This window comes from Lichenostomus cassidix, chromosome 6, assembly GCF_008360975.1.
Source record: "Lichenostomus cassidix isolate B80296 chromosome 6, HeHo_3.0, whole genome shotgun sequence".
Classification (NCBI taxonomy): Eukaryota; Metazoa; Chordata; class Aves; order Passeriformes; family Meliphagidae; genus Lichenostomus; species Lichenostomus cassidix.
In genome coordinates, this window is record NC_139487.1 from 24,854,203 (window position 1) to 24,868,087 (window position 13,885).

Genomic DNA, 13,885 nt, shown 5'->3' on the forward strand with positions numbered 1-13,885 from the left:
CTGGAAGGTTCTTCTCTTTCATTTTCAAATTCAGTAACATTTGAGAATTGAGATGAGAAGTAACAAGGTGAGTAATGTAAACAAGCAAAGTACTTCAAAAGATGCCCACACACTGGAATTCCCCATTCTTTTTCTTCTCTTGCTTGCAAGACCAAGACTGAATGAATGCAAACATTTTATCTGACTGGAGAAAGAATGATGAATCCTGGCCACTAACCATCTAAAAAAAAATGCCACACTTTTCAATTCTCACACAAAACAGTATCAGTGACTATTGTACCAGAACAGATGTGTTTTAGTTTGCTGAGCCAGGATCAGAGCATAAATCAGTTTCTTTGCTCTCTTTCTTTGCTCTCTTTTTATTATGCCACTGTACAATTTCTAGCCCTGTCAGGCTTTAGTGAGATATTACTGTGTGCTTTACTGATTAAGCAAATTTTCATGTTTCAGAAGATACAGCAAGGACTTAATATCTATTCTGCATGTGTCACATCATGCACCCATCACAGAAGTTTATTGATGGTCTGTATAGTTTGCTATCTTTTTTGCACAAAATAGAAATAAAAATTCATTCTCATCTGTACTGTAAGGAGGCTAATGCATCCTACAGGAATAATATTTGTAACAAAGTTTCAAACTTCGATTAGTGTAGTGATATTTTATCAAGTTTGAAGACATCCTCATGCATATATTTATTTTCCATGTTACTTGGAGGAAATGTCAGATATCTCTAATAGAATCTAGAATGTTTATATAGACCTGAAGGTATTTGCTGATTTAAAAATCCAACCAAATAAAAGCAAAACTGAACACCCAGCCTTCCTATTATTGATCTTCCAGTGACTTCACTAGAACATTGAGGCTTCTGATTTTGAAACACAACAGTGTTCCAACAGTGAAAACAGTACAAAGTGAAATATTCTTGACCCATAACTTCTGTCAATTTACTGATCACAGATAGTAAACTACACACAGGAATTTAGTTTGAGAAACCACTGAAAATGGAGTGGTTAACTGTTCCAATTTTAATGTAAGCTTGTTTTCAGAACCTATGTAGGCTAGAAGAGAAAACTCAAAAATTAAAGGGTAATGGCAGAGATTTAATGCAGGGATTTCAGGTCAGAAGAGCCTCTATCTAAAGAAAAAGAATAAAGATATTATATATATGAGATAAAAGGTTAAAGGTATTTTGTGCTATCTTTTCTCTTCTGGTAGGTGACAGTAATGTACAAAGAAAAGAGAGAGGTTAAATTGTTTTCCTCCCAGCTAATGCACTCTATAGGCTGTTCTGAAAAGAAGGAAGGAAAGAAACCAACACTAGGCTTTGAGGAGACATTAACAGGAAAATTTACAGCTCTATTATACAGTGGTATATTCAGACAAGTAATGCCCACACCTATCTTTTATGTGCTGCACTGCTTGCTCGTGAGTAAGGTGTAAATGTTTTGACAGTGAGTATAAAGGGTTTTTACAGTGTTTGATAGTTGGATGTAGAATGAACTCCAAAGGAGATAATTAAGAGGTGTATTTTCTGCAGAGTGCATAGGGAATTAACTGTGAGCCACACTGGCAACAATGGATGTAACACACTTGATTTTCTGTAGACCTGAAGAAAAATATCCATTATAACCGCATTACTCGTTTAGATGGGAATTTTGAAGACTCCCAGAGGTGTAAGGCACCCATTTCTTTCAGAATTTCAGTAGGTTTTTGATTGCTTTGGAGAATCTTATTCTTAGGGTATTAAGAAATCTTCTGAGGACTGAGTTTGCTTTATTCTAAGAACTGTTGTACCCTGACAAAACAGAGAGCTGAATCCACATTATAAAAAAAACCCCAAACCAACCAACCAACCAGCCAAAAAAACCCTACAAACAAACCTCCAAAAAAACTACCCAAACAAAAAGAGGTCTATATATTTTTACCTATTTTTACTGAGATAACTCATATGTGAGATGGCCAATCCATTTCAAATGTGTATTTCACCTGTTGATTTCTAAATACATCCCAGCTTTGTCTTCCATTGCAGTTCTATGGAGACAGGTTTTATTTACTCATATTTTAGGTTTTGCTTTTGCTTTTTGTGACCTATTGCCCATATTTTCTCTCTTATCAGTATCCATAAATACTACTATTTACTAGGATTTACATTACCAACATGCAGCACAGCATGAAATAGGTGCATTCTTACTAGCTGTAAATAGGTAAATTACGTAGGAATTCAGCACTTGGGTCTTGGGCTCCTGCCATGACAGGAGATTTTGGAAAACAAACAAACAAAAAACCAAAACAAAAACCCCAGAATTCCCCCTTAAACCCCAACAAACCTGTCGGTCATTGTGCTCATTTTTTTGTTTGGGTTTTTATTGGATTTTTGTTGGTTGGTGTTTTTTTTCTGAGCCTGGCCATTTATTTCAATGTCTAAATGGGAACAGAACTCTTTTGAAGATCTAGTCCCATGTGAGTTTATTCTGCCTTAACAGCAGATGGTGAATAGCTTCAACAGCTTTGTTTCCATTACCAGATGTCTTTGATTTACTCCCTTGCTTTGCTTTTTAGCCTTCATTGCTTCTCTTCTGAAATAGCAGAGGCAGAGCTATTGTTATTGTCAGCTATGGCTTTTCTCACACAGTACTATTGATCTCTTCTTTCAGTATTTGTTTTGTGGCATTATTCAAAAAAGTATTGTGACTAACAGGAAGGAGAGGGTGAAACCTCTTTAATAGCAGCACACTGTAAGATCCTGTTGCTGCAAATATTTGTGTGTGTATTTAATTGTGCATGCTGCTCCTGCTGGAGCTACCAGAGAAATGACAATGCATGACTTAAATATGTTCATTGTCTTTTGACTATTTCAGTCACAGCGTAGTCCATAAACTACCATTCTGATAACAGCATTCTTTAAACTCCATTGTGACATTGGCATGCTCAAGGATAACATAAAGTATTCAGTGGAGACATCACCCTGCTGTAGATTAATGGTGTCCTTGCCAATGAACACCCAGAACTGTGTTCAGTCAGTTTAAGAGTCCACATACAGACTTGCACCTGTGGGAGAGAATTGGGAAAGTCGACCTCAGGAAACTTGCTTTGAGTGATGCTTCTCCTTGAGAGTATAAACTACAGCTGCTCTAGTTCTGGCACTGCAGGGAAGCAGTTACTTCATCTTGCCTGCTTTTATGCTTTTGGTCTTTGAGTGGTTGAAGGAGCTGGATTTTCTGTCTTCTCCCAGACCAGCTATGGTTGCTAGTGTCATGATTTGAGTATTTGTTTCAAGCCTTCACTGTCCCACCGTATTGTGGGATCTCAGAAAGGTCAGATCTATTCTAAACTTTAGTTCCCCAGCTTCAGTTTTCTTCTTAACTTGTGCTGGCTCCTCATGTGTATCTCCATTTTCTGTGGGCTCTGAAAGCTCTGCCCCCTCCATGTTCTCAGAATGTGTTCTTGCTGCTCCTGGCAGTGGCTCCTGTTAATGCTGCCATGCTGACACAGCCTGCCAGCTCCTCTGAAGCCAGGCTGCCTGCACTTGGATCAATCCTTTCTGCATTTCTGTTTACTTTTCTGATTATTTCTGTCAAAACTGATTGCCTTTCTTCAGATTTTGGCCCCAAGTAGGTTTGATCTTTACTTCCAACTGCATGATTTTTTAAATGATAATGAAGTGGGGAGAAAAACCTATGATGTATTTTCCTCTCATCAAACCAGAGAGGTTTTCAAAACTTTTTTGTTTTGATTCAAAATGCTCAAGACCCTAAAATCTGCTTTATACAAAGTTATTTTCAAGTTACTACAGTGGTTTTTTTTTACCCTGAAATTTATTTGAGCTTTTTTTTTTCCTTTCATTGTGAGATGTAATCTAACTTTTGACTGTCAAATTGAGTCTTTAAGAAAGAAGTTGATTTGGAAATTTCTAGAAAATTTGCTCTTTTTCCACTGGGAAATTTTTTCTTCTAAATGATATATTTAGAGTAGTATGTCAGTCTAGCTCAGTTTTTGAGTTAAAAAAATGGAAGGGGTTGGCTGATGCTTAGCAAACTGATCCTTCCCTCCCATGGCCATTTTATCATTTTCAAAGTACTGATTAGATCTGCCCGTATAATTGAACAAATATACTCCTTTACATTATTCAGGAGTTATCCACTAATTCCTCATAATTCCTTGTGTTTACTCATTTATTTATTGTTTACACTTGCTCTAGGTGTAATGTGTTTTTACAACCTTTAGCATGTGAATCATTCCTGTAATGATTGCCAAGCATATTTGTATTCAGTTGGGCTTCGATTTAATCCTAGTGAAAACAAAGGAGATCCTGGTATTGGCTTCTCTCTGTTTTGGGTCCTGATTAGTGACCTACATCACACACTTCCTTGGTTAGATATCTTAAGTTTTATAAACAGGATGAATCTCCTTCTGCAGTGATTACATGTGAATATTCATAATTGTTCATCAAATCAATTTTGCACGAAACAGAAGGCTTTTCATAATGGTTGTGAAAGCACTTTTGGCATGAATGCTTTCATTACATTGTTCTCATTTATTCATGCCAGTATTTGTAACGCTTTTTCTGAGTAAGACCTCATGCACTGGAGTGTTTGAGATCAAGCTAATGGAAAAATATGGAAAGAGAAAGCATCAGCTGAGCAAATAGCTTGTATTGCAGAAGGTTAAATGAAAGCTTCTGAGCTGTGTTTGTACCTGCTGTCCCTCTAATCCTAGCTGGCCTCTTGACATATGCAAATAGATTGTATTATTCATATGTTATAAAATGTACTTTTATATTAAAAATATATTGACCATGAAAGGCTGAATTATCTTTATATATAGACACGACTATTACATGTGGTACTTTAGACCCTTGGTAGATTACAACAATGGACATGATGTAACTTTATCTGTATAATAATGAAAACATAGTTCTAGACTGCTAGTAAGTACGTAGGCTGCCTTGTTGGCAAAGCGTATCAGCCTTTCTAGTTGGGACTGGTGCTTGGTATGGCATTCCTGTAACAAATATATATGTATTTCATACCCTGAGTTTTATCCTACACACTCAAGGGTGTATGTAGGATAATCCTGAAAGTAGAGTGGGAAGCTGAGGTGTCATTGTGTAATATTGCAGAACAGCACTTTCTGCTGTTGAGGCTCCTGTAAACTTGGAAGACAGCATTAAGATTTCTTAGCTGGGCTCACTAAATTAATAATGAACCTGCCTCTTCTCACATGAGCTTGATAGATCCTAAATGTTAGGATGTTCTTTTTCCTTTTTGAAAGATTGGTGGCAGTAAAAATAACATAATTACAAAAAAAAAGTTAAGACTTCCCTGTCATCTACAAATTGCCATTACAGGCTCTTTATGTTAAAAATGAATTTCTTAGTTAGGAACAAGTCAATTGATGATGTGTGTTCTGTGATTTGAAATAACTGCCTTAGAAAATGTTATTCTCTGGCTAAGAAGCCAAAATGGTAATGTCTACAAGCATTGCAAAACTAGACTGTTTCAAGTGGGCAGTAGATGTGTGTGTTTGGGATAGATGCATGCAGTGAATCTGGGGGCAGAGAGCTAAAACTCACTGCTGCTGGGTGGGTTGAAGTGCTTCTGAGGAGAGAGCCTCTCAGACAAACCCCTGCTGCTTATTTAGGGTTTGTGGCAGAAAACAGCAGTTTGTATTCTCTGAGAGAAGTGCTTTGGTGTGACAGGTAGGAGATGTGAGTTTCAGTGGGGTAGCTCACTGTTGTCCAAATATGCTGTGGTTTGGCCACATGATGAGTTAAAATGATGGTACCAATGATAGATTAATTAACTGTGAGGTATTTACTTAAATGACGTATGTGAAAGGATGAGCTTGACACAGTGTTTCTTTACACCAAGTGAAGATACTGCATTTTTCATTTTTTTAATCTTTTTAAGAGATTAGCAAGAATGAGAGTGAGGGGAAAATTAGTTTTCAAAGGATCAGTGGTTTCTATTCCAGATAATATTTATAATTAATATCCTAACTAGCACAAATAAGAGCATCTGTGATTCTATACCTCTTACTGGAGCCTTAGGAAACCAAAGTTTCTTGATTTTTGTTAAAACAATTTTTAATGTAGGGTTTCAGAGATGTCTCTCTCCAGCCATCTCAGGAGAGAACAGTGCCACTCTTTTTCCAATTACCTTGAGAACAGGATCATGTTTTTTAAAGGGTAGAGGGAGACTTTGATTGCTGTAATAACCACACTCTGAAGAATTGAATCAGAGAAAAATGAAATAACTGGGAGACAAGGAGAAGGAGGAGATGGCTTCTCATGAGCTATTAACAGAATCAGGACAATGAAAGGGAATAAGGTGGCTGGCTGATAATTTATTACACCATCTTTAGCAGAAAAGAGAATTAAAACCAAAAAAGAACTTGGCTGTGAGCTGTGTAGTGTTTCTCACCTACTCAGTGATATAAAGTGAACAGAACAAAAATAAGGTCTGGCAAAGAAGACAACATCTTGCGGAAGCCTCCAGGGTTTTAGCTCCACTGGTGGGAGTTGAGAGCAGGTGAATAGATTGTTTGCCATTAAACTAATCAATGCTGAACGAATTTCATATTATATGCCTGATGGTGATTCAAACTGTAGAAATATCCTAAGAATAGTGTTCACTGTATAATATTATGCCTCTTTTTTTTACAAGTACTCCATGTTCATCGAGGCTGAATTGTCTAAGCCATCTCATGCCCTGTCAGAGCTACATAACAGTTCTGACACTGGAGAGGAGGTAGTTGCAACAGCACCCAGATCCTATCTCAAAACTAATCACCATGCCTTTAATCTAGAATTACAGTATAAATACTGATTTATTGTAATTAATGTAGTATTTGCTGGTGATGGAACAGTTTATCCTTTCCTGTCATTCTGGACTTGTTAGTGTGGCTCATCTATATTTATTTCCAGCAGAGATTTGTCAAGGAAGTAGCCATCATAATCACTAATAAAAACTTTCCTGTATATTTAAATTAGGCCAGCTTGAGAGAAGACTGGATTAACAGATAATGTGATTTCAGAATGAGTTCTTGTGTAATTCTGGGGTACGTGATATTGGGATGTGGTGGTTCAGCTTCCCATAATATGCTGTATCATATGGATTCATATTGGTGCCATCTTTTTATGTGAATGGAATTCAAAAATTTTTAACAATTCCTGTTGGAATACCCCCAATAAAACTGTTTTTAATTTTGAAAAGTGCATCAATTGACACTGTTGCTGAACAGTTACTTGCTGTGTCTAAACAAATGCTTATGTTTGTACGAGTACTGCCTGTTTTTCTTGTCTGGAGCAGAGATGATGCAACATCCTCCACCAAAGAGAAACATACGTCATTCAGCAGACTATATATGTGTTTGTTTCTTCTTAGTACTGAGGGTGAGATTGAAATGGAGCCCTTCATCATTGCACCAAATAAAACTGTAAAAGAAATTAATATTCCTAAAGTAGACAAAAAAATGAAAGGAGGTGCTTTTTTACCTCTCCTAATACCACACAGTGCTTGCTTTTAGTACTCAGACCTCCTCAGTCCCTTCCTGTGTCTCCCAGAGGCATAATTTTCCTTGTGGACTTAATTAGAGCATTCCAAACTTTCAGGTAAGCCTTTCTTTGCACAAACTGATAACCCCTGGGCTATGGTTATTATTAAACCTAAACAATGGGACTTTTCCATACTAGGACTCCATGGACCTCTCACTAGGACATGTGTAGGATTCTGTGATGGCAAGCAGTTCTGTTAAATATTACATGCCTTGTTTGGAGAAAGTTATCCTCACAGAGAGTAACTTTGGAACATGTACATACATTATTTACTGACGTATGTGCCATGTTCACATTCAGAATGGCCTAATTCAACATCTGTTCCTGATGAAAGTGAGCATCTGGTGTTTCACAGATAATTGAGACATGAGCTGACTGTCCTCTAGGCCGACCAGACAGACTGGAACCAGTCTCTCTGGGTGGATGGGAAGACCTGGTTCAGTGCCAAGTGCAATTCTGATCACACCTTTTTGTGGGTTGTGATCAGAATAGGGTTTATCTGTTACAATCTCTATGCAAGCAGAAGTGCCAGCTACTTAAGTGTTGTTCCCTAGAATCAGAAAGAAAAAGAGAGATGAAGATTTTTGCAACTCAAAAGAACAAAATGGGAAAGTTCTTGAAACTCTACTCCTGTTAAACCTTTTCCTCCAATTTACATATATGCATCTATGGATGTGGATATGTGTGGATGTACAAAAGCAGAGAAATGCTTTTTCTCCTGGCTCTTGCTTTACATTCCTTCTGTGGGACCTATAAATAGTTATAAGGTAACAGAATCTGAAGAACTGCAATACAATTGCAAATATCAGCAATGTACTGCAAATTGAAACTAGAGTACCAAGCCACACTAGTCTGTTTAAATGATCACTTGTTCAGAATTTGCTTGTTTGAGAGGCCAGTTGCATTTATGCACTCCCTTTGAAAAAGCAGTAAGGATGGGAAAAAGCAATTATTAATCATCAAATTAAAAGGCTTATCCCCCCAGACTCTATCAAAACTCCTACAGCTATCCTTCAGAAGCAAACAGCACAAACATTGTCTCCATTGCTCCAACTCCTGTAAACTCTTGGGAAGTTACACCTTTGTGGTTTCACGTCTGTTCAGTATTTGCTGCATTTGACTGCCTCTGACAGACCTGTTTCCTGCATAACCATGGAGTTTTTTCTTGCCAGGCATTATCAGCCGTCAGGAAGCAGAGGAGTTGTTGATGAATAAATCTGAAGGCGCATTCCTGGTGCGAGTCAGCGAGAAAATCTGGGGCTACGCATTGTCCTATCGCCAGCAAAACGGCTTCAAGCACTTCCTGGTTGATGCTTCAGGGGATTTCTACAGCTTCCTGGGGGTAGATCCAAACCGACACCCAACACTCACAGATCTCATTGATTTTCACAAGGTAACACTTGCTAGGTGGAGATCAATAGTGAGTGGAATGGATTAATAATTTAAAGAGGAGCTATGTAACTTGAAACTACACTGGAAAATAGTAATGACCATAATGGGGGAAACAATATTGTACACTAAACCTAGCTGTAACAGTCATACTTCTGTTGCAGTGGATCAGAAGGCTTTTCCCCTACTTTCAAATGCTCCAGTGTGTACTTGTGTCCCCTTATACAGTGTGTGCTCTCCTTGGCTACAAATGGACTAATAAGGGCTGACAGATGTAATGCTTTCTGAGCCTTTTTGCTGTGGAAAATTGGATTGCAAATACCATAGAAAGGTCTTTCAATGAAATTTCAGCATTTTTCTACCTTTGATGTGAGGGCTGTAATGTGCAAAAGCAAGAGTGTGACCCTGCAGTGAAGAAGGGAGCAGGGAGAGTTCTCTTTTAGGGATGTGTTACAGGTCACTCCTTACTGCCCAAAACAATCTTATAAGAGTAATTTACTATTGGACTTCAGATGGGTTTGAGTTACTTTACCTCTAACTTCTGTTTCTTGTTGCCAGACTGTAGCTAAACAGTAGCACTGTTTCTGAAAGCATAAGTTGTTTTCATCTTCTTGTGTCTCTCACTATCTACATCAGTTTTAATTCCGCTTTTTTCTTAGCCACCCTTATAATTCCTCTTCATCCTCTCTTTCTAGTTCCCATTCCTATTTTATCCTTTTCTCACACTTGTCTCAGAGTAACTATATAAATGTTTTGCTCCTCCTTTTCTTCACAGTTTTTAATTTTTTAAGTACTCAGTTTCAGGTTATTTTTTCTTCTAAATTCCTTGTCTTTTAAGTCTTGCTTTTATTTCACCTGTTTTGCAACATCTGGTTCCCCTTTAATGCCAACATATAATTCTCTTTTCCCTGTCTAGCTTATAGCTGCTCTAAAACTGGTCTCTTTGGCAATCACTTCAGGAGGAATGTTATCCTGTCTGTCACATGCATTTCTTGGAGGCTTTTCTGCCTGCCCTCTCTGGTGAAGTACTTTGTCAAGTGTCCCAAAGCCTCCTGGTAACCAGCCAGGCAATTGGTATGTGACTGGTTGTGCTGTGGGCACACTGTACCTTGCAGCTATTGCTACATTGTCTGAGGAAGGTGCTGCTTTCATCAGGACTACCTTTGGCAAGAGTATACCTCTCCACCCCAAAGGCTGCATGGACTTTTCTTTGAAGGCCTGTTCATTTTCAGTCAAAATGAGCAGGGCTGGCATAACTAATTTTTTTACTTGCTTATACTTACTGACTTAATCTTGTTTCATTTTGATTAAAAAACCTAAGAGGTCCCTCAAGCAACTCAGCTGGCAGACACAAGGGGGTGGTAACCATTAGCTGGAAGAACAAACTTTACAGAATATGGTGTGAGTGTGCATCTTCTCTTTTTATTATTTGCATTTAAATACTGTGTGGAAAGCAGTAATACCATATCCAAGATCATTGCTAATATTTTGTTTACTTCTTCACAACCTTCTTGTCTAGGTGACACGGTGGTGATTGGTCAAAGGTTGGGCTCAGTGATCCCAGAAGTCTTTTCCATGTGAAATGATTCTGTGACTCTTTGATTCTGAAAATCATTTAACTTGGGAAGGAACTTTCTGAACTGATTCTCAGTCTGATGTAGTGACTGGGAGGGAACAACCACTGGGAGCCTGCATGTGTTCTGAGGAAATCGAGCACCAAATTTGCACTGAATTTCAATAGAAACTAGATACGTTTTGAAAATGTTAGGCCCATATATAGATCTATAACTTGGATCTAAACTCTCAGATGAAGAATAGCTATTTTAGTCAGTATAATTCTGGATTCCAGCTCATTTTGGTGCATCTATCAATCTTCAACTTCTACAAAAACAAAAATGAACTATCATTACTATAGGAATAAATGCAAAGACTAACACCTCCACTTTTCCAGTAAGTGTCTTGGTAATCAGTCACTGGAATGACATGCTTGGCAAAAAAAAAAAAAAATTAATGAGCAAAGGTGCTCTGTGTAAAGACTGCCTTTACCCTAGTAAGGGTAATGTTTTTCACCTTCGTGTCATCAGTCAGAAAGCTGTTGATGTTGTGGGAGAGCACTCAGCACAGAGCTCTTGCTCAGTCTGCCTGCGGGAAGTAGCATAGTAAAACTGGCATCTGTCTGGTAAATTAACCTATGAGAACACCCTTTATTGGCATCTGTAGCTGGTTTCCTAAGTAGTGTAGCAACTCCCAAGTAGTACAAATCAGAGCCTCTTGTGTGCACTGGTTTCATTGTTTGATAATAGCACAAGTTAGTACCAGCATAAGAATGAGGTAAACAAAGCATGAGGAAAATTATTAATCAATGAGATCCTTTTACTGGTCTGTAATTATTTTATCAAGTGTTTATTCATAATTGCTTGCCAATTACAGTGTAGTGATGGTCTTCATTGCTATTCTTAGAAGGTAGGTGTGGCTTAGATCTTTGATATTTTAATTGGTTTTATCTTTCCAGGAAGAAATCATCACATCCTCAGGTGGGGAGCTACTACTGGAGCCATGTGGACAGCAGAAGAATCCACCAGACTACAGCCCTTTATTTGAATAACTGATCCAGGACTAACAGGAATGCATTCTGGATAGCTGTAGTGATCGATAGTTACCAAAGTAAACAATGAAAGTAGTTATCCAACTTTCAAAGCCACTGGTCTTGTGGCCAAAAAGTATCCTCGTTAGGAGGCCTAAAATATTTCTGGTTTGCATCTGAATTATCATCATTATTCATATTGCTAGCACTCGAAAGGTGAGAAATGACCAGCAAATGGCAAAAGAGGACTACTTCCAGAAAATTTTCAAGGGGTTGTGGCCAATTGCACTGAATGCTAAGTTCCTGTCTTAATTTTCTCATGTTTTGTACAGCAAGAAGCATGGGCAGGAGCTATTCATAGAGTACTGTATGAAGTATCAATGTTGGTGAAGAGATTCTGTGTTCCAAAGCAAGGTTTGAGACAGTTTCTGTTGACAATTTCATTACTCAGTGGTGCACTTTTGATAACAAGAGAAGCAGTTTTAAAATATCCCTGAGAAGTTTGTGATTGCTTACATAATTGGGTGTAGCTTGAAACCCTGCCATTATGCTTTTGAATTCAGGCCTACAGTTCCCCACAGCAGAGACAGAATAAGGTCATACACATTTTATTTGCATTTTCATGCAGTCCAACAGCCTTGGAAGGAACTTTACTCCTGTACAGTAAGTGGTCAGTTTATTCTAAAGAAAACAGTTTGATTTGCTGCAATTCTCTCACTGGCCTTGTCATGTTTTCCACTTTCAGATGTGCAAGAGACACACTGGATATTTCTAGCTTTACTTTGCTGTAGGACTGGGTATTTTCCTTGTCTGAGTTACGGGAGATGGTGGGGCTGGTATATTTATACATAGGAAAGGTACAGCTGATTACATTATCATCAAAAAAAGATACACACAATGTCTTCCTGATCTATCTGCTATATATATTATACCCATGAAAACAGAGCAGAAGCCTAGATGTGTGCAGTAGTTGCTTAGTGTTTGTACTATAAAACTAATAAAATCTCATCACAGTACACATAGGAAAGGCACATTGAGCATATTTCTATAAGCTATTGCTTTGGGCAGTCTCTGAACCCTATGGGGTTCTCCTCCAAATCCTAATGTAGACCCCTCCTGACCCCCCTGTAAATCCCTTTCTCCTCAAACAGTCATTTAACTCTTGACTAACTGTTACCTTCTGTACTCTGACTGATCTAGATGGTAAAATCATCCAGGAAAAGAAATTTTCTTGTCCAAGCCAATAAAGCACACTAAACATTTAAGGTGCTACAACAATAAATACTTGTGGAAGTGATTGCAGTATTTTTCTAATAACTAATTCTATGGCTAGCTCATATTAAAGTACAGATTTTGTCACACACTGTTCATTGTTGATCAGGAACTTTTCTTCTGTTAACATTAGGTTTTGTGTGATTTAATCCATCAGTGTTTGTGACCCACAGAAAGAAAATTCTACTAAACTTCCCCCAGAGACAGTGGAACAGTTTCTGTACTAATCACTTGGCACAGTGGCTCAGGAAGTTTTAAATAGTTACTGTTAGCACTTCAGAACAAAGCAAGTCAGGACACAGCAAATATGCAAAGAGCAAGATCTGCTTTCTCTGAGAAACCAGCTCTCCTCTTGCTCCCTCCATCAGAGGCATCTCAAGAACCACCTCAGTGTCAAGTTATTTACAGCTGCACAGTTTTGTCATAGAACAACTGGACCTCTACTTAAGGGAGAAGGGAAAGGGACCTTTAAACTTTAAAATAATGTAAGTATCCATAGGCTTACCTCTGAGGTCAGAAAGCGGTAGCTGCCTGTATAGGATTAGACACCTAGGCATCTTTACAGACTGGCCTTTTGCCTTTATGCACTGAAAATAACCCCAAACAAACCAAGAAAAACAAAACAATCCCCAGGAAATGCCACCTGCTCTTTGGAAAAGGTGCTAGGCATGCTAGAAGACATGCCGATTCCCAAGTTTTTTGAAGATTACTCAACCCATGGCACACAATTCTGTGAATGTTTATAGACAGAATATTGAAGAACTTGTTGCACATGGAGTTCACATTCAGAAGCTGATAATAATACAGCTGTTTATTTCTCGTGACACACTTCCCAGCAACTCGTGTTTTGTTTAGCCATTAAGAAGGCTTGGAAATAATAGCTCTTCAGCTTATGTGGCCTCTTGGGATGTAATTAACATCACTGTCACTTCAGAGACCATTTCCTAATTCTAATTTTCTAAATTTTTCTGAATGAATTCCATCCATTTCTCACTCTAAGTTTTGATTAGCTTTAAAATAAAGCCCTTGTAAATTCCCCTGCAAATGATATTACTTGGAAAACTGCAATTTCTACTGAGAGTTTT

General features: G+C 38.1%; 1 protein-coding gene across 3 annotated transcripts in view; it reads left to right on the plus strand.

Moving 5' to 3' along the window:
• SH2D4B (SH2 domain containing 4B) overlaps positions 1 to 12,237 on the plus strand; it is a 106,498-nt gene extending 94,261 nt beyond the window's left edge. For all 3 annotated transcript variants that reach the window (XM_085064081.1, XM_085064082.1, XM_085064080.1), the window contains 2 exons: positions 8,728 to 8,948; positions 11,457 to 12,237. In XM_085064081.1, coding sequence (XP_084920207.1) covers positions 8,728 to 8,948; positions 11,457 to 11,549 — 314 coding nt within the window. In that variant the 3' untranslated portion in view covers positions 11,550 to 12,237. The remainder of the gene's footprint in view (positions 1 to 8,727; positions 8,949 to 11,456) is intronic.
• Positions 12,238 to 13,885: the final 1,648 nt, after the last annotated feature.